This window comes from Pelobates fuscus, chromosome 4 (genome assembly GCF_036172605.1).
Source record: "Pelobates fuscus isolate aPelFus1 chromosome 4, aPelFus1.pri, whole genome shotgun sequence".
In the NCBI taxonomy this organism is placed as follows: Eukaryota; Metazoa; Chordata; class Amphibia; order Anura; family Pelobatidae; genus Pelobates; species Pelobates fuscus.
The window spans coordinates 262,399,815-262,418,845 of NC_086320.1; the positions used below are offsets into that span (position 1 = coordinate 262,399,815).

The window sequence follows — 19,031 nt, forward strand, 5'->3', positions numbered from 1 at the left end:
TCCAAAATGTGGAGTGGAGCACTGGCCCACCCTACTCTCCAAGTGCTCCACCCCAGGGCCCAAATATACACATATTCAAAGTGCAACATTCATTATAACATAACACATTTCCCTGGGGCTAATTACACAAAGTAGGAACCTTGCAAAATCTGGGGAGGTATATAGATTCCCTCCAGCACAATTCCTTGCTTTCGGTCACAACACACACACACATATTATATATATATATATATATATATATATATATATATATATATATATATATATATATATATATAAAAAAATTTTTTTTTTTTTTGTTTTAAATCATAAAAAAAATTTGCAAACAAGATGCAATACACATGCTACGCAACCCACAGAAATGTAACTTTAAAATTTTGATTTTTTTTTTACTTTTTTTATATATATTATATTTTAGAATACATATGAGACAACTGCATACAATCAAACAAAAGGATAGTCTGTGACATAAATATTTACACAATGTTGGCTCACAGGACCGCTTTATTAAAAAAATAAATAAAAAAAAAAGTTTACAAAAAAAAAAAGTATATTCTTAGCACCCAATTTTTCGTTGACCAAAATACAGCACACAGAACTGCTTTCAAAAACAGTTTGGAAAAACAGTGATGTGGTTTAGCCTGAGAAGAAATTGGTTAAAGGGACACTATAGTAACCAGAACAACTACAGCTTATTGAATTTGTTCTTGTGAGTAGAATCATTACCTTCAGGCTTTTTGCTGTAAACACTGTCTTTTCAGAGAAAATGCAGTGTTTACATTACAGCCTAGGGATAACTTCACTGGCCACTCCTCAGATAGCTGTCAGAGATCCTTCCTGCGTCATGGCTACCTAAAATGCATCCAAACATTCCCTCTGCATGCAGACACTGAACTTAACTCAGAGATTCATTGATTCAATTAATCTATACAGGTAGTTCCCGACTTTACGAACTAATTGGTTCCGAAGCCTAGTTCATAAAGTGAGAGTTCATAAAGTGAGAACTAATTTCCCATAGACTGCAATGTAATAAACATGGGTTCCGTTCCTGACCAACACATTTTTCCATTGAAAACCTTAATTATGAAGTACAACTACAAGATGAAAGCATAGCAAATACATATATGTTGTAAGAACATTAAAAGAAGACATACTATATTGAAATCTTCATCAAATCATCATCAGTTATCTTCCTCCTCCTTCCTCCAACCACATGTTGCACTTGTTGAATGTAGCACTGCACTTGTTTCTGGTTCGTTTAAGATGCACCATGTGTCTCATTCCCCCTCCCAGTGTGTCATTACCCCATGCCAACCCCTTCAGGTGTCTCGTTACCCCCTTCCAGTTGTCTCATTACCCCCTACCAGCCTTTCCAGGTTTCTCATTACCCCCTCCCAGGCCCTCCAGGTGTCTCATCCCCCCCTCCCAGCCTCCCCAAGTGTCTCATTACCCCCTCCCAGCCTTTCTAGGTGTCTCATTCCCCCTCCTAGTGTCTCATTACCCCCCCCCCCCCCCCCAGCCCTTCTAGGTGTCTGATTCCCCCTCTCAGTGTCTCATTGCCCCCTCCTAGCCCCTCCAGGTGTCTCATCCCCCCAAGGCCCCTCCACATTTCTCATTCCTCCCTCCCAGCCCCATCCATGTGTCCCATTTCCCCTCCCAGCCCCATCCATGTGTCCCATTTCCCCTCCTAGCCACATCCATGTGTCCCATATCCCCCCTTCCCTCCCTGTCCATGTGTCTATCCTCCCCTATTGCACCTGTCAATGTGTCTCTCCTCCCTCCCTTCCTATACCTGCCAATGTGTCTCTCCCCCCTCCCCTTCTGTACTTGTCCATGTGCGTCCCCTCCTTTCAGGTGTCTCTCCCACCCTCCTGTCCTGTACCTGTTCACCATGGTACAGTACCCGGTCTGTAGTCCGCTCGGCCACGCTACAACAGCGGCAGGAGGGGAGCAGATCAGCACAGCATTCCCCTCCTACCAATCGCCATCATTGTTACTTACCTTTCTCTTCTCCTGGCCACAAACTCTGCTCCTCGGTCTGCATCCACGGAGCTCCGCCAGCACAAAATGGCGGCAAAATAAAATGGCGGCGGGTCCGTGGAGCGTTCGTAAAGGCGGGAGTATGTAAAGCGGGAGTACGTAAAGCGGGAAATGCCTGTATGAGGAGATGCTGATTGGCCAGGGCTGTGTTTGAATCATGCTGGCTCTGCCCCTGATCTGCCTCCTTATCAGTCTCAGCCAATCCTATGGGGAATCATTGTGATTGGATCAGGCTACCACTTCTGATGATGTCAGCAGACTGTTGTCAGCAGACTGAGTCTAACAGCATGCAGAGTTACAGCTTCAGGCTTGAATACAGTAAGATTGTGCTATATGTATGGAGGCATGAGGCACCCAGGGGGCTAGATGGTGGTTTTAACACTATAGGGTTTATGTTCTTGACCCTATAGTGATCCTTTAACATTCTAAAAGAACATCATACCCAATCCACAATCTGTCCTAAAAACCAAGAGGACAACAAAGCAAAAATAACTAAATAAATATACATAATAAGAATCAAAACCATACATTAAGTTTGTGAGCTAGCCCTCAGATTAGACTCAAAGAAGCCACTCAGTTGTGGTGCTCATAGCGAAGGGCCACATGCAAGTATAAATGTGATTATGTACATGTGTATGTGGCACTCTATAAATGTTGACTATGTTTAAGCACAGAGACTAATTAGAGCTAGTTGTCTACTGCTGGAGTATTTGAAAAATAGAAGATTTCTAAGTAACAGAAAATAGAAGTCTTTTCAAGTCAGTGAATTTATATATAAAGGGAATTTACTTTGGAATTTGTAATAAAAATAATTTGGGTGGAAACATGATGGGAGCTTAGCTGAGAGAGGCTGGAACTAGGAGAGAAGTGCTGAGTTTGTGAGGTGGTTTGAGTTAAACAGGAACAAGGAATGATTTTGAGGGAGCAATGCCGCGTGCGCATTCAAACAGTCCACAGGAAAGCATTTCTCAATACTTTCCTATGGACGTCAGCGTTTTCCCACTGGGATTTTCACAGCGAAAAGTGTCTCTAGCGGCTGTCAGTGTGACAGCCACTAGAGGCTGGATTAACCCTCAAATCACACGGGAAGCTCCTGCAAGGCCTATCAAGCTATTAACAGTGCAGGCGATAATACATTTTTAATTAAACAGACTGTGCAAAAAAAGGAAGAATAAACATTACCGTATATACTCGAGTATAAGCCGAGTTTTTTAGCACATTTTTTGTGCTAAAAAACCCCAACTCGGCTTATACGCGAGTCAATAGTCTGTATTATGGCAATTTGCATTGCCATAATACAGACCGGGGGGAGAGGGGGGCTGTCAGAGCTGTAACTTACCTGTCCTGCAGCTCCTGTCAGCTCTCTCCTCCTCCGCGCCGTCCGTTCAGCACCTCGGGCAGCTCCCAGTGTAAATTCTCGCGAGACTTACACTGGGAGCTGACAGAGGGAGCTGCACGGACGGCGCGGAGGAGGAGAGAGCTGACAGGAGCTGCAGGACAGGTAAGTTACAGCTCTGACAGCCCCCTCTTCCCCCCCCACTGAACTGCCAATGCTGGACCACCAGGGAAGGAGAGCCCCCCTCCCTGCCATGTATCAAGCAGGGAGGGGGGCCGAAAAAAGAAAATAATTAGTAATAATAAAAAAATAATAATAATTAAATAATAAATAATAATACAATAATAATAATAATAATTAAATTAAATAAATAAAAATAATAATGAATAATAATAAAAAAAAAGAATAAAAATTAAAATAATAAAAAAAAAACACCCACCCCGGCTCTGCAACACACACACACACCACTCATACACACTCGCTGCACTCATACACACACACGCTGCGCTCATACACACACACGCTGCGCTCATACACACACACGCTGCGCTCATACACACACACGCTGCGCTCATACACACACACGCTGCGCTCATACACACACGCTGCGCTCATACACACACGCTGCGCTCATACACACACGCTGCGCTCATGCACACGCTGCGCTCATGCACACGCTGCGCTCATGCACACGCTGCGCTCATGCACACGCTGCGCTCATGCACACGCTGCGCTCATGCACACGCTGCGCTCATACACTCACGCTGCGCTCATACACTCACGCTGCGCTCATACACTCACGCTGCGCTCATACACTCACGCTGCGCTCATACACTCACGCTGCGCTCATACACACGCTGCGCTCATACACACGCTGCGCTCATACACACTGCGCTCATACACACGCTGCGCTCATACACACACGCTGCACTCATACACACACGCTGCACTCATACACACGCTGCATTCATACACACGCTGCATTCATACACACACACTGCATTCATACACACACACTGCATTCATACACACACACTGCATTCATACACACACACTGCATTCATACACACACTGCATTCATACACACACACTGCATTCATTATACACACACTGTAAATAAATATTCAATTAATATATTTTTTTTAGGATCTAATTTTATTTAGAAATTTACCAGTAGCTGCTGCATTTCTCACCCTAGTCTTATACTCGAGTCAATAAGTTTTCCCAGTTTTTTGGGGTAAAATTAGGGGCCTCGGCTTATATTCGGGTCGGCTTATACTCGAGTATATACGGTATATGTTTTACAGGAAGTGTTTAAGAGGCTGTGCACACTACATGCAGGTAGGTGCAACTAGTGCTACATAAAAAAAAAAAAAAGTGATTTAACTCCTGCATTTCAGAACATTGAGCAGTGAGACTGCAGGGCATGATCTAGACACCAAAACTGAATTTAACACCGAAACATTGTGCTGTTTTCTGCAAATACACCGCTCAGTCAATGGCACTGGCTGCAGCACTCTGTGTCATTAAAGGGGTACTGTAGGCAACCAGACTACTTCATCTTCTTCCTTAAGTTTTAACCCTGCAACTGCAAACAGTCATTCTGCAGCAATGTTTACATTGCAGGGTTTATATGCCTCTAGTGGCTGTCAGTATGACAGCCACTAGAAATGCTTTTGCAACAATTGCAGAATAAAACACAGCTATTTCAAATCAGATGGTCTCATAGAGCCTCACAAGGCTTTCCTATGGGATCTTGATTATCTCAACCATGGAGGTGGGACTAACCATGGAGAGAGCACAGTTTGTGTGGAAAATGCTTAGTTAACTACATTTTCATGCACTTTGAGGGGGAAGGGGATAAACTAAACGGTTACAGGACAGTGTGGATACAGGATATACATTTGTATTCCGAATGCTAGGAATACAGTTCTTTAAGAACCGTCATCAAAGTGAAGGGACTCTTAAAAGTGATGCACACCCAACAGAGGTCCCATGATGTAGTGAGGTGGCGAAGGGCAGAGTAGGTAGATCAAAAGATCTCACTGCTGAATAAGGGAGGTTCTCCCCTCACAGTCAGAATCTGCGCTCCAGGTATCGACAGATCTGAGATTGGTATTTAGGCAGCTTTGTTGTTAGACTGGGCCAGTTGATTTTATTTATCAAAATATTTTACTACAGATACACTTTTTATGAATATATTGCTTGAAATAGTATTTTTTATTAGGAGTGAGAAATGACTACACAAAATAGAACTGTAAACATATAAAGCATGCAAGTTGCAATTGAAAGAAAAAAAAAAAACAGAGCCAGCTGAACAAAGCATACATTCAAATACACTTTTCCTTCGCCATAGCTGAAACAAAAAGGGCAGTCGTCACAGTGAGGAAACCAACACTCTCCATATAGAAACATAGAATGTGACGGCAGATAAGAACCATTCAACCCATCTAGTCTGCCCAATTTCCTAAATATTTTCATTAGTCATTGGCCTTATCTTATAGCTAGGATAGCCTTATGTCTATTCCACGCATGCTTAAACTCCTTCACTGTGTTAACCTCTACCACTTCAGCTGGAAGGCTATTCCATGCATCCACTACCCTCTCAGAAAACTAATACTTCCTAATATTTTTAAACCTCTGTCCCTCTAATTTAAGACTATGTCCTCTGGTTGTGGTAGTTTTTCTTCTTTTAAATATAGTCTCCTCCTTTACTGTGTTGATTCCCTTTATGTATTTAAATGTTTCTATCATATCCCCCCTGTCTCGTCTTTCCACCAAGCTATACATGTTAAGATCCTTTAACCTTTCCTGGTAAGTTTTATCCTGCAATCCATGAACCAGTTTAGTAGCCCTTCTTTGAACTCTCTCCAAGGTATCAATATCCTTCTGAAGATATGGTCCTTTTGTGGTAGTTTGTGTGGTAGGGAGGAACTTGATTATGATCTCAAGGCAGCTGGGACCATAGTCACCAAGAAAACAATTGGTAACATACTAAAATGACTGAAATCATTGGCATAGCCAGTCTCCAGACCTTAATCTCATAGACAATCTGTGTAGGGAGCTGAAGGTTCGAGTTGCCAAACGTCAGCCTTAAAACCTTAATGACTTGGATATGATCCGCAAAGAGGAATCAGGCAAAATTCTTCCTGACATGTGTGCAAACCTGGTGGCCAACTACAAGAAAAATCTGACCTCTGTGGTTGCCAACAAGGGTTTTGCCACCAAGTACTAAGTCAAAGGGGTCAAATACTTATTTCACTCATTAACCTGCAAATAAATTTATAACTTATTTGACATGCGTTTTTATGGATTTTTTTTGTTATTCTGTCTTTCACTGTTAAAATACACCTACCATTAAAATTATAGACTGATCATTTCTTTGTCAGACGGCAAAAGTTCAAAATCAGCAGGGGATCAAATACTTTTTTCCTCACTGTACTTAGGATAATATATTCACTATTCCTTCACAGTAATACACTATATGTATATTTATTTATTTATTTATTTCTGTTTTGTTCTTTGTGAGGGGTACGTCCCAGCTTTATATTCCAGCGCTGCACTTGCACTTTATGTTGAGAAGGGATTATCACCTAAACAATCGAGTGCTTATTTCTGAACTTTATATTGTTGTGGGTTGTTTTGGAGTGCTTATAAAGTGTTTTTTTCAGCTGCTTTTGATTAACACAATTTAAATCACTAAGCGCCTATAATAACACTAATGTGTTTTCTGCTAGACTCATAATGCCTTACCAAGCTGAAGTGCTTTACGTGTCTGTAGTGTTCCTTTAAAATACGAACATCTAATACCAAAGGAAAAGAAGGTGATGGCATTTTTTAAATACATCTTCCATTTTTATTTTTTTGGGATGTTTGTATAACAGTATCTGCACAAATAATTCCTGTTCTTATAGGGAGTAGATAACCTTGCCAAGCAGGCACTGACCTCCTTTTGCTAATTACCATTCTATTTAAATATTTGCTACATGTCATATCTGATTAGAGACAAAAGAAAAAAACAAGGACTGGATGATTGTCAAACATAGTGGCTGCGAAATATCATGGCCATTCAGCAGCAAAAAAAAAAAAAATACATAAATGATGCTTGATTCAGAGATGGCTAAGCAAAAAAAAATTGAAAATAGTCGGTATTTTGGCACGCTTGTGGCTTAGTCATGCACCACAGTATCTGTTTTATTACAAGCGTCCAGTTGTACATTAACTATTTCAATGATTTCTGTTAATATAAAACAATATGAATATTTATTTTCTAACATGCCAGTCCAGATTTTAGAATCCTTGTAATGCAGTAGTGAGTTATTTTTTTAGGGTTCTCTCGCAACAGAGGAAGCTCCAAAGGCAAAGCTGTGCCACTCCTATATTCACTTCGGACATGGTCCGAGGGCCCGGCCAGCTCAGGCGGCTGCAGCTTCTCACCTCCCCTCCCCGTAGCGTGGCCGAGCTGCTCTGCGTCCGCGGTGTCGGCCGGAGTTATAGGAAGGTGCACACACACTGAGTGTGCACCTTCCTGTCAGTCCGGCCGGGTACAGGAAACAGAAACTCCTGTTCCGCGCGGAACAGGAGTTTCTGTTTCCTGTACCCGGCCGGACTGACAGGAAGGTGCACACTCAGTGTGTGTGCACCTTCCTATCAATCCGGTCGGCACCGCGGACGCAGAGCCTCTCGGCCACGCTACGGGGAGGGGGTAAAGAGAGGGAGGGAGGGGAGGGGGGGGGAGTTAAGAGAGGGGGGGGGGGGAGTTAAAAGAGAGAGGGGGGGTTAAAAGAGAGAGGGGGGGGTTAAAAGAGAGGGGGGGGTTAAAAGAGAGAGGGGGGTAAAAGAGAGAGGGAGGGGGGATAAAAGAGAGAGGGAGGGGGGGTTGTTAAAAGAGATGGGTTAAAAGAGAGAGGGAGGGGGGTTTAAAAGAGGGAGGGGGTTAAAAGAGAGAGGGAGGGGGGGTTAAAAGAGGGAGGGGGGTTAAAAGAGGGAGGGGGGGTTAAAAGAGGGAGGGGGGGTTAAAAGAGGGAGGGAGGGGAGGTTAAAAGAGAGAGGGGAGGTTAAAAGAGAGGGAGGGGAGGTAAAAAGAGAGAGGGAGGGGAGGTAAAAAGAGAGAGGGAGGGGGGAAAAGAGAGAGGGGAGTAGGGGGGTAAAAAGAGAGAGGGAGGGGGTAAGAAGAGAGAGGGAGGGGGTAAGAAGAGAGAGGGAGGGGGTAAGAAGAGAGAGGGAGGGGGTAAGAAGAGAGAGGGAGGGGGTAAGAAGAGGGAGGGGGGGTTAGAAGAGGGAGGGGGGGTTAGAAGAGGGAGGGGGGTTAGAAGAGGGAGGGGGGTTAGAAGAGGGAGGGGGTAAGAAGAGAGAGAGGGGGTAAGAAGGGAGGGGGGAGTAAGAAGATGGGGAGGGGGAGTAAAAGAGGAAGGGGGAGTAAGAAGAGGGGGAGGGGAGAGTAAGAAGAGGGGAGATTAAGAAGAGAGGGGGGGAGTAAAGGGGGTAAGAAGAGGGGAGGGGGGAGTAAAAAAGAGGAAGGGGGAGTAAGAAGAGGGGGGTAAGAAGAGGGGAGAGTAAGAATGGGGGTAAGAAGAGAGTGGGAGTAAGAAGGGGGTAAGAAGAGGGGGAGGGGGGGTAAGAAGAGGGGGAGGGGGAGTAAGAGTAGGGCAATTGCCCCCTCCCCTGTCCGCAGGCACCGTGCGGGCAGCCGGCAGGGGAGGGAGGAAGAGAGGACCCGGGAGCTCAGCCTGCAGCTCCTCTGGGTCCTTCTTGCGCGAGCACAGATCGTTGCCGCGGTTACCACGGCAACGTTACGGCTCTTGCAAGAGTAAACTCTTGCCCTGGAGCTACGGGCTAGAGTTCACTCTCAACACTGTGACCACCAGGTATTCCTGGTGGTCGCAGTGGTGAGAGTGAACTTTAGCCCCATAAACACACTGCCCCCACACCATACACATTCACACACTGCCCCCCATACACACACACTGCCCCCACACACACCATACACATTTACACACATTGCCTCACACACACACACACATACACTGCCCACCCATACACACACAGCCCCCCATACTAACATTGCCACACACATACACAGCCCCCTCGTACACACATTGCCCCACACACCCTACACATTCACACACTACACCCCCTCACACACACTGAACCTTTCACACAGACTGCACCCCTTACACATTGCACCACTGCTCCTATACCCTACTACAGCCTCATATCCCAGCAGACCCCAGGTAAGTTGTCAAACTGTTCTTAAACGGTTTGACTACTTACTCTGGGAGGGGGGCCCGGCCCTCCTGGCACCATAATGACTACACAGAGTAGTAGTGGTTATTGTGCATGGATTATTTCTTTAAATAATCTACGAGTGCCCCAGTAGCCAGCAAGCCAGCCAACCCACAGGCCAGCCAGCCCACAGGCTGGCCAGTAGACAGCCAGCCAGCCTACAGGCCACCAGTTAGGCTTAAAGCCAGCAACCCCACAGCCTGCCAACCGCAGCCAGCAAGCCACAGCCTGCCAGCCAGCAAGCCACAGCCTGCCAGCCGCAGCCAGCAAGCCCACAGCCTGCCAGCCGCAGCCAGCAAGCCCACAGCCTGCCGGCAGTAGCCAGTAAGCCCACAGCCTGCCAGCAAGCCCACAGCCTGCCAGCCGCAGCCAGTAAGCCCACAGCCTTCCAGCAAGCCCACAGCCTGCCAGCCGCAGCCAGCAAGCCCACAGCCTGCCGGCAGTAGCCAGCAAGCCCACAGCCTGCCAGCAAGCCCACAGCCTGCCAGCCGCAGCCAGTAAGCCCACAGCCTTCCAGCAAGCCCACAGACTGCCAGCCAGCAACAGTAATTAAGGTAAGAGGAGCCAACTTGGCCTAGGTATCAGCTATGTTGTGTTGCTATATTGTGAATAGGAACCAGAGTGTTGGAGAGACCCCCCTCCAGGCCCCATTAGACTCCATTGTAGTCTCTAATGGGACCTGGAGGAAATTCTTTCTAACACACTCTCTAAAGGACACTGAGATAGCCTCTGCTAGAATGCTCCCCCCCTCCATGGCCCATTAGCCCTCAATTGTAGTCTCTACTGGGGCCTGGAGGCGACTGTTTCCAGCAGGGACACTGAGATAGCCTCTGTTAGAAAGACCCCCTTCCAAGCCTGTTAGACTCCATTGTAGTCTCTAATAGGGCCTGGAGGGGATTCTTTCTAACACACTCTCTAAAGGACACTGAGATAGCCTCTGCTAGAAAGACCCCCCTCCATGGCCCATTAGCCCTCAATTGTAGTCTCTACTGGGGCCTTGAAGGGATTATTGCACTTTTGTTCCTTGTATCTAAAGATTGTGTAGGGTGTGGCTGGAGGCGGTGCATGGAGGCGGGACATGGGTGGCGCTTGCTGCGGAGTATGGGTGGGGCGTGTAAGGGGGCCCTTGATTTATTTTGCCCGGGGGCCCTGAGGGTTCTCAGTCCGCCCCTGCCTATATTTTTATATTAAACTTAAAGGGACACTGTAGGCACCATAAATTTGAAATGGTTGCAGTGTTTGGAGTTCCCTGGAACTGTCTTTCCATTCAGTCTTAAACAGTTCGTAATGTTTTAATGCTACACGAGAATCCCTATAAACCCATCTCCTCTGTGCTGCTTTGGCTAATAACGAAACATTAGCCTGAGCAGGTATTGGTAGCTGTTATATACTGAAAGTGTTCTGACCACGCTCTTATTTGGTTTCCATGTAAAAGAGCATGCAAAAAATAATTAAATTATGTTTTAGGGCGAGGAAGGCCTCAATTTAAAATGTGCATAATACTTGCAATATTTTTTTTTTTTCCAAATAAATGTTAAAATACTTACTTCACCGTGGTTGTAAAAGAAGCATAAAACTGTGAGGAAACCTCCAAGTCGACTTGCACTGGGGAAATTAAAAGCAAAAACCACGAATCAATGACATTATAACAAAACTATATTAATTCAGTTTTAGAAAAACAAACATGCAGATCCCTGGCTGCTTTAGAAGTGCACGTCTAATGTAAAATAGGCAGACTATGGTTGGGTGTAAGTGGAGAAGGGACCATGGGAATATTGTTCAATAACAGCTGTTAAAACTACCATACTTTTATATAACATGTAAAATGTAACAGCAAGTTATTTATCCCTTCATGATGTAGGAGGTACTGTATGTTATAGGTATACACAGTAAAACTAGGTACTAAGAGCAAGTTCTTGTGCACAGCACCTCCTGGTACCTCCTTGATTTGTACTTGCTTCAGGTGTGAGGCATGCCAGAGCCAATCTGCAGTGATCACATGACCTATTTAACAAACCTGTAAATTTATAGCAAGACAAGAGACTCCGTATTTGATTATACCAGTTAACAAAAAACAATCAGCAAGATAGACATATAAAAGCCAAAACGGGACACTTTCACTTCCTCATTCTTTGCTGCTGCTTTCAGGTGATCAGCCTCTATTACAGAGCTTCCTTTGCTCTAATTGTAATTGTAATTTATTGATTTGGTGTTTATGCTGCATATTATTGCATTTATTGTGGTCTATATATTTTGCTTGTGTTTTTGTTGGGAATGTTTTTTTTTTGTTTTCCTGCTTCCTCACTTAGCTTTGGGCCGCAAAACTTTCTATGATCTAATTGTCATTTTACTTTCTTTAATTGGTGTATTTGTTACAGACAAATCCTACAATTATGGCTTAACGAGCAGTTTTTGCAGTTTACGTGTCTGCCCTTCGGCGTCAGCTCAGCTCCTTGGTGTTTCGCCAAGCTTCTACGACCGTTAATGACGCCTCTAGGGGTTTGGATGGTTTCGGTCAATCTACTTGGACGATATCCTCCTGATTGATCAGGATCCAGACACCCTTCTGAGAGAAACACTGCTGATGATCCACCTGCTGCAGGATTTCGGATTCTTCGACGAGGAAAAGTTGGAGTTGACACCTTCTCAATCAGTTCAGTTCTTGGGGTTTACCGTGTACTACTTCTGGGCAATGTCGGCAAGACTCCTTCCCTCCAAGCTTCTGGAGATCAGGAAGGACATTCGCCACATGCTTTGGAGGAATCGTGTTACACTTTGAGACCTGGCTCAGATAATAGGTCTTCTCTCTTTGTCCATTAAGAAGGGCAATTTTTGGCTCATGTCCGGCTTTCATACTCAGATGCCAGCTCCATAAACGGACGTACAACAGCGTGGCTTCAGGAGACCTTTGGAGCCCAGATGAGAGGATTTACACATTAACTACTTGGAACTGATTGTAGGATCCTTCGCTATGCACAGTTTCATGACAGACAGGACACTGGTCCTCCGGATGGCCAACCTGTTGGCAGTGTGTTACATAACTGCCTGGGTAAATCCTGCTCGAAACTCCTGGCGGATCACACAAAGGATTTCTACCAGTACTGTCTACACAGACATCTCTCGATCAGAGCAGTATATATCCCGGGTAGAGACATTTCATTGTAGATTAGTTCTCTCACTACTAAAGGGATGCCAGCGATTGGAGACTTCATCCACCGATCTTTCATGTCATAAGACATTCAATGAGGGAATGGAGTTCAAGTAATACTCGTCTAAGCACTCCATGAAAGTAATTTAAAGGAGCACAAAAACAACATTAGCTTAATTAACCTCCCTGGCGGTATGATTATGTCAGGAATTTTGTACCAAAAGCGGTACCATTTTTCTGCATTTGAATTACCCGCCCAGTTCCGCCCCCATGAGCCTCTGCGGCTCACAGAGACGGAACCAGGAAGTCAGATGGAGGCATCCGCCGGGGCTCTCACCGGCAATCACAGCGCGGGGACATCGCTGGATCGCAAGGAGAAGTTAACCCCTTCAGGACGGAGTCAATAGTGCACGTTCTCATCAAAACAAAACGTAAACAAAAACTGGAATTTGCGCTATATGTCTGTTCACCCGTAGTTCCCCTCTTTCAAATTATATGCACCCACACTTATTATATATCATTCTGTTCAGGAGAAACAGGGCTTTAATCTATCATTAACTATTCATATATGGAACATCATTTATTATGAATAAAAGTAAAAAAAATGTGAGAAAATAAGATTTTTTTTAAATTTGCATTTCCGTCTGACATTTTAACTGTGAATGTCATAATACTGTTACTGTTACAAAAAAATGCACATATTTGTAATCAGCGATGTCTCACGAGTACAACAGTACCCCCCATTAACAGGTTTTATGTTGTTTTGGAAAGTTACAGGGTCAAATATAGAACATTCCATTTTCAAATCGAAATTTGCCAGATTGGTAATGTTACCTTTGAGACGGTGTGGTAGCCCAGGAATGAGAATTACCCCCATAATGGCATACCATTTGAAAAAGTAGACAAGCCAAGGTATTGAAAGTGGGGTATGTTTAGTCTTTTTTAGTAGCCACTTAGTCACAAACACTGGCCAAAGTTAGCGTTCATATTTGTTTTTGTGTGAAAAAAGCAAAAAACGAATAATTTGGCCAGTGTTTGTGACTAAGTGTCTACTAAGAAAGACTGGACATACCCCACTTGCAATACCTCGGATTGTCTACTTTTGCAAATGGTATGCCATCATGGGGGTAATTCTCATTCCTGGACTACCATACGCTCTCAAAGGCAACATAACCAATCTGGCAAATTTCAATGTGAAAAAAAATGAAATGCAAGCCTTATATGTGACTCTCTAACTTTCCAAAACACCATAAAACCTGTACATGGGGGGTACTGTTATTCTCGGGAGACTTCACTAAACACAAATATTAGTGGTTTTAAAACAGTAAAACATATTACAACAATAATATAGACCATAAAAGTGCAGTTCGCTTGTAAAAAATGCAAAAAACGTCACTTTTACTTAAAATATCATCGTTGTAATACAATTTACCAGTTTGAAACACGAATATTTGAGTTCAGCGAAGTCTCCCGAGTAAAACAGTACCCCCTATGTACAGGTTTTATGGTGTCTTGGAGAGTTACAGGGTCAAATATAGTGCTTGCGAATTAAATTCTCTGCACTTTCTCCCTATGTTGTCAGGCATGTCAATCAAATTTTAATTAATCAAATCACATAATTACGTTAAAAGATTATTTAAATATACATGTAGAATTTTAATATATATGCATTTATAGGTATTTAAATTCTACGTGTATACTAATGTAATCTTTTATGTAATTATATGTATTTATCTCTCTATATATATATATATATATATATATATATATATATATATATATATATATTTGCGGTTATTTCTATTATATATATATATATATATATATATATATATATATATAGATATATATAGAATGTCATTCTAAGTGTATTTTGTTACCGATATATATATATTAATAACAAAATACAGTTAGAATGAAATTACATATGCATATATAATTTATATTAAATTTTGTTTCAATATTTTATTTATTTATTTTATTATTTTATTTACCGTATATACTCGAGTATAAGCCGAGTTTTTCAGCCCATTTTTTGGGCTGAAAAACCCCAACTCGGCTTATACTCGAGTCAAGGTCTGTATTATGGCAATTTGCATTGCCATAATACAGACTGGGGGAGAGGGGGGCTGGCAGAGCTGTACTTACCTTTCCTGCAGCTCCTGTCAGCTCTCTCCTCCTCCGCGCCGTCCGTTCAGCACCTCGGTCAGCTCCCAGTGTAAGTCTCGCGAGAGCCGCGGCTCTCGCGAGACTTACAGTGTGAGCTGATAGAAGGAGCTGCACGGACGGCGCAGAGGAGGAGAGAGCTGACAGGAGCTGCAGGAAAGGTAAGTACAGCTCTGCCAGCCCCCCTCTCCCCCCCACTGAACTGCCACTGGACCACCAGGGAAGGAGAGCCCCCCTCCCTGCCATGTATCAAGCAGGGAGGGGGGACGAAAAATAAATAAAAATATAAATAAAATAAAAAATAATAATAATAATAATAAAAAAAAGGGGGTATAAGGACCACTGTGGGAGGGGGGGGGTATAAGGACCACTATGGGAGGGAGGGGGTGGGATAAGGACCACTATGGGAGGGAGGGGGGTATAAGGACCGCTATGGGAGGGAGGGGGGGTATAAGGACCGCTATGGGAGGGAGGGGGGTATAAGGACCACTATGGGAGGGAGGGGGGGATAAGGACCACTATGGGAGGGAGGGGGGGATAAGGACCACTATGGGAGGGAGGGGGGATAAGGACCACTATGGAAGGGAGGGGGGGATAAGGACCACTATCGGAGGGAGGGGGGTGGGATAAGGACCACTATGGGAGGGAGGGGGGGAGAAAAGGACCACTATGGGAGGGAGGGGGGGATAAGGACCACTATGGGAGGGAGGGGGATAAGGACCACTATGGGAGGGAGGGGGATAAGGACCACTATGGGAGGGAGGGGGGGATAAGGACCACTATGGGAGGGAGGGGGGGATAAGGACCACTAGAGGAGGGGAGGGGGAAGTAAGGACCACTAGGGGAGGGGAGGGGGAAGTAAGGACCACTAAGGGAGGGGAGGGTAAGGACCACTAGGGGAGGGGTGAGTCAGGACCACTGGGGGAGGGGGTGAAGGAACACGGGGGTGGGGAGGTAAGGACCACTGAGGGAGGAGGAGGGGAGGTCAGGACATATGGGGGGGGGCAAATATCCTTGCACCGGCCCTGCACACACTGCATTCATACACTGCATTCATACACACACTGCACTCATACACACACACACTGCACTCATACACACACACTGCACTCACACACACACTGCACTCACACACACTGCATTCATACACACACACACTGCACTCATACACACGCTGCACTCATACACACGCTGCACTCATACACACACTGCACTCATACACACACACGCTGCACTCATACACACACACGCTGCACTCATATGCACACACTGCATTCATTATACACACACTGTAAATAAATATTCAATTAATATATTTTTTTTAGGATCTAATTTTATTTAGAAATTTACCAGTAGCTGCTGCATTTCCCACCCTAGTCTTATACTCGAGTCAATAAGTTTTCCCAGTTTTTTGGGGAACAATTAGGGGCCTCGGCTTATATTCGGGTCGGCTTATACTCGAGTATATACGGTATTTATTATTTTAATTATACGTATTTATATATAATATATATGTACATCTATTATATATAATATATATACATATTATATATATGTAACGTCATTCTAAGTGTATTTTAATATTAATATATATATACTTATATTAATATTAAAATACACTTTGTATGACGTTACATATATAATATGTATATATATTATATATATAATATATATACATATTATATATATATAAAAATATATTTAATTTATTTTTACACTTGTCTTTTATTTTTTTTTACACTTCCCACCAGCAGGGGGACTGTCTGATATTTCAAACAGTCCCCCTGCTGGCAGATCCACAGCCAGCTATAGAGGGCCATGTGATCGCTCTTTGAGAGCGATCACATGGCCCCCGGGGGCCTGATTTGCCGTGGGAGGGCTGCCTGGGCTGTGAGGCAGTCCTCCCGAAGCGGATCGCGGCGGAGGTAAGTACATCTTACCTCCGGGGGCTGGAAGCTGCCAGCTCTGTTATCTACCCCGAGCGTGACTCGGGGTTACCGCTTCTGGCAGCGAAAATTAACCCCGAGTCACGCTCGGGAATACCGCCAGGGAAGTTAAAGCGGCACTGTCATAGCCGAATCCAGTTTTATTTAATTTTTTAATCCCCTTACCGACTCCACTACATCTAATTGCCCCCTAGTCATCCCTGTAGCGGACCCTGGGTAACCCGGCTACTTACCTCCTCTATTACCAAATTAACATACCCATTCCCACCTCCCCACCAGTAACTGGACGACACACAGTTCCAGGGGTACAACAACAACTGTATTGGCCACACATGGCTTTATACTTTTCCCCATTCAAGGGGTAGATCACACAAAAAAACAATGTCCCCTCCCAGGGTCCTCCCCCTCCCACGGGTTGTATAATGGATTCGGAATCCCAGTTCCTTTGTCCTCTGTTCAGGGTCCCTTCCCAGGGCTCTCCTCCTCCCAGGGGTCTCCTGACGGAAACGGAATTCCAGTCCTTTTGTCCCCTGTTCACGACACCCTTTCTCAGGGTTTCCCACGTCCGAGGACAGGGGGTATTTATCCAATGAGCCTCTGTACCTGGCAGCCCCAGCTCGGGAAAGGTTCCCGCCTCCTGGACTCCCAGTTACAGGAAGCCCGCCAAACTGCCATTGTACCCAAAGAAGGTTAGTGCTACTGCTATGGTTCCATTGAGATTAGGGAAGCACGGAGACATACATGGAATAGCATGCCTGAGGTTAGTGGGAGTTACATTCCCAGGCAGCAGCAGCAATCAATTCCGCTTGTGAAAGGGCTGAATTAAGATGACACACAAGCGCCCACTAATATCAAACAGACCAGGACATGTATGTCTCCGTGCTATACTGAGGTAAGTGACCCACACTGCAGAGTGGCTGTTAAACTGTGTATTAATGAGGAATACTGATCACATGACAACACCAACCATGCAGTAGGAGGTTTTTAAATATGAACTGCCTGTCAAAATAATGTACAGATCATGTTTATATAATTTATAGTTCATGAACAATTCAAACTTTTTTTTTATGATAAAATGAATGAGGTGTATAGAAAAGGAAATAAATCTAGAGCAACAAATTATACTAAATTGCAAATAGACTTGAGGGACACAAACATATAAAAAAAATACCAACTAACTTCATATTTAAGGAAATCTTGTCCAACTCAGTCCTCAAAGGCAAATGGTATGCCAAAGTTCTCTAGCATTCGGTAATTAACGGGCAAACAATCATATATAATGCATATACCACAAAGCTAAGCACTTCATTATGCACTGTCTTTAGAACGTGACCTATCTGGCTCACAATATTTGGACTATACTCTACAAGACAAATCACTGATTGTGGATGATTTAATAGTGTCTATGGACTACATAGTACCTGTGACCTAAGCCAAGTAGCAGCAGCTGCAAAACAAACCAGTTATTACATAAAAACAAGGGCCAAATCAAGTGAGTAAACTATGGGTTTTAATAATTGGCTCAGTGCATATTCCCCATACAGAAGGCAATAAAAAAAACTATAAAGTTGCTTGTCTTAATGTGACTAATATTACTTTATGGAGAATGCAGGACTAGGATCTGTACAAATTTTGCACAGGATGGACAGCACCCAGGGCCAGGATAGGAATTGGAAATTATTTTCCATCTGGTACATCAAGATTTACTCTTAGCAGTCATCGGTTCATGAAATGATACATAACATAGCAGGTCTGTCAGTGGAGAAGTGTATTTTTATACTGCACCCAGTCCAAATCATTGAGATGATCCTTTAAAAGGCATTCATTCTCTCATGTCCAAATAACTTTGATTTACTTTCTGGCACAATCAAGATCCCGTGCAGTAAACCGATCTTTGCTTCTGGAATCAACCGCCCACCTAGCTCTCCGGTGCATTCCCTTTCTGACATAGCCCAACTCCTTAGTGAAACCATAGCTCAAAACGCAAATAGTGAACTGTTGGTTTTTGGAGATTTTAATATTGATTGGCTAAATCCTAACAATAATAGTTCATGCTCGCCGTTTAAGACTTTGCAAGCTAATGCAATTAATTCCCCCCCCGACTCGCATA

General features: G+C 44.0%; 1 protein-coding gene across 3 annotated transcripts in view; it reads right to left on the reverse strand.

The window, feature by feature from the left end:
- The window catches only part of DPY19L1 (dpy-19 like C-mannosyltransferase 1), a 212,274-nt gene that overhangs the window by 107,984 nt on the left and 85,259 nt on the right, over window positions 1-19,031 (reverse strand). For all 3 annotated transcript variants that reach the window (XM_063452080.1, XM_063452078.1, XM_063452079.1), the window contains exon 8: window positions 11,209-11,266. In XM_063452080.1, the coding sequence (XP_063308150.1) occupies window positions 11,209-11,266 (58 nt within the window). The remainder of the gene's footprint in view (window positions 1-11,208; window positions 11,267-19,031) is intronic.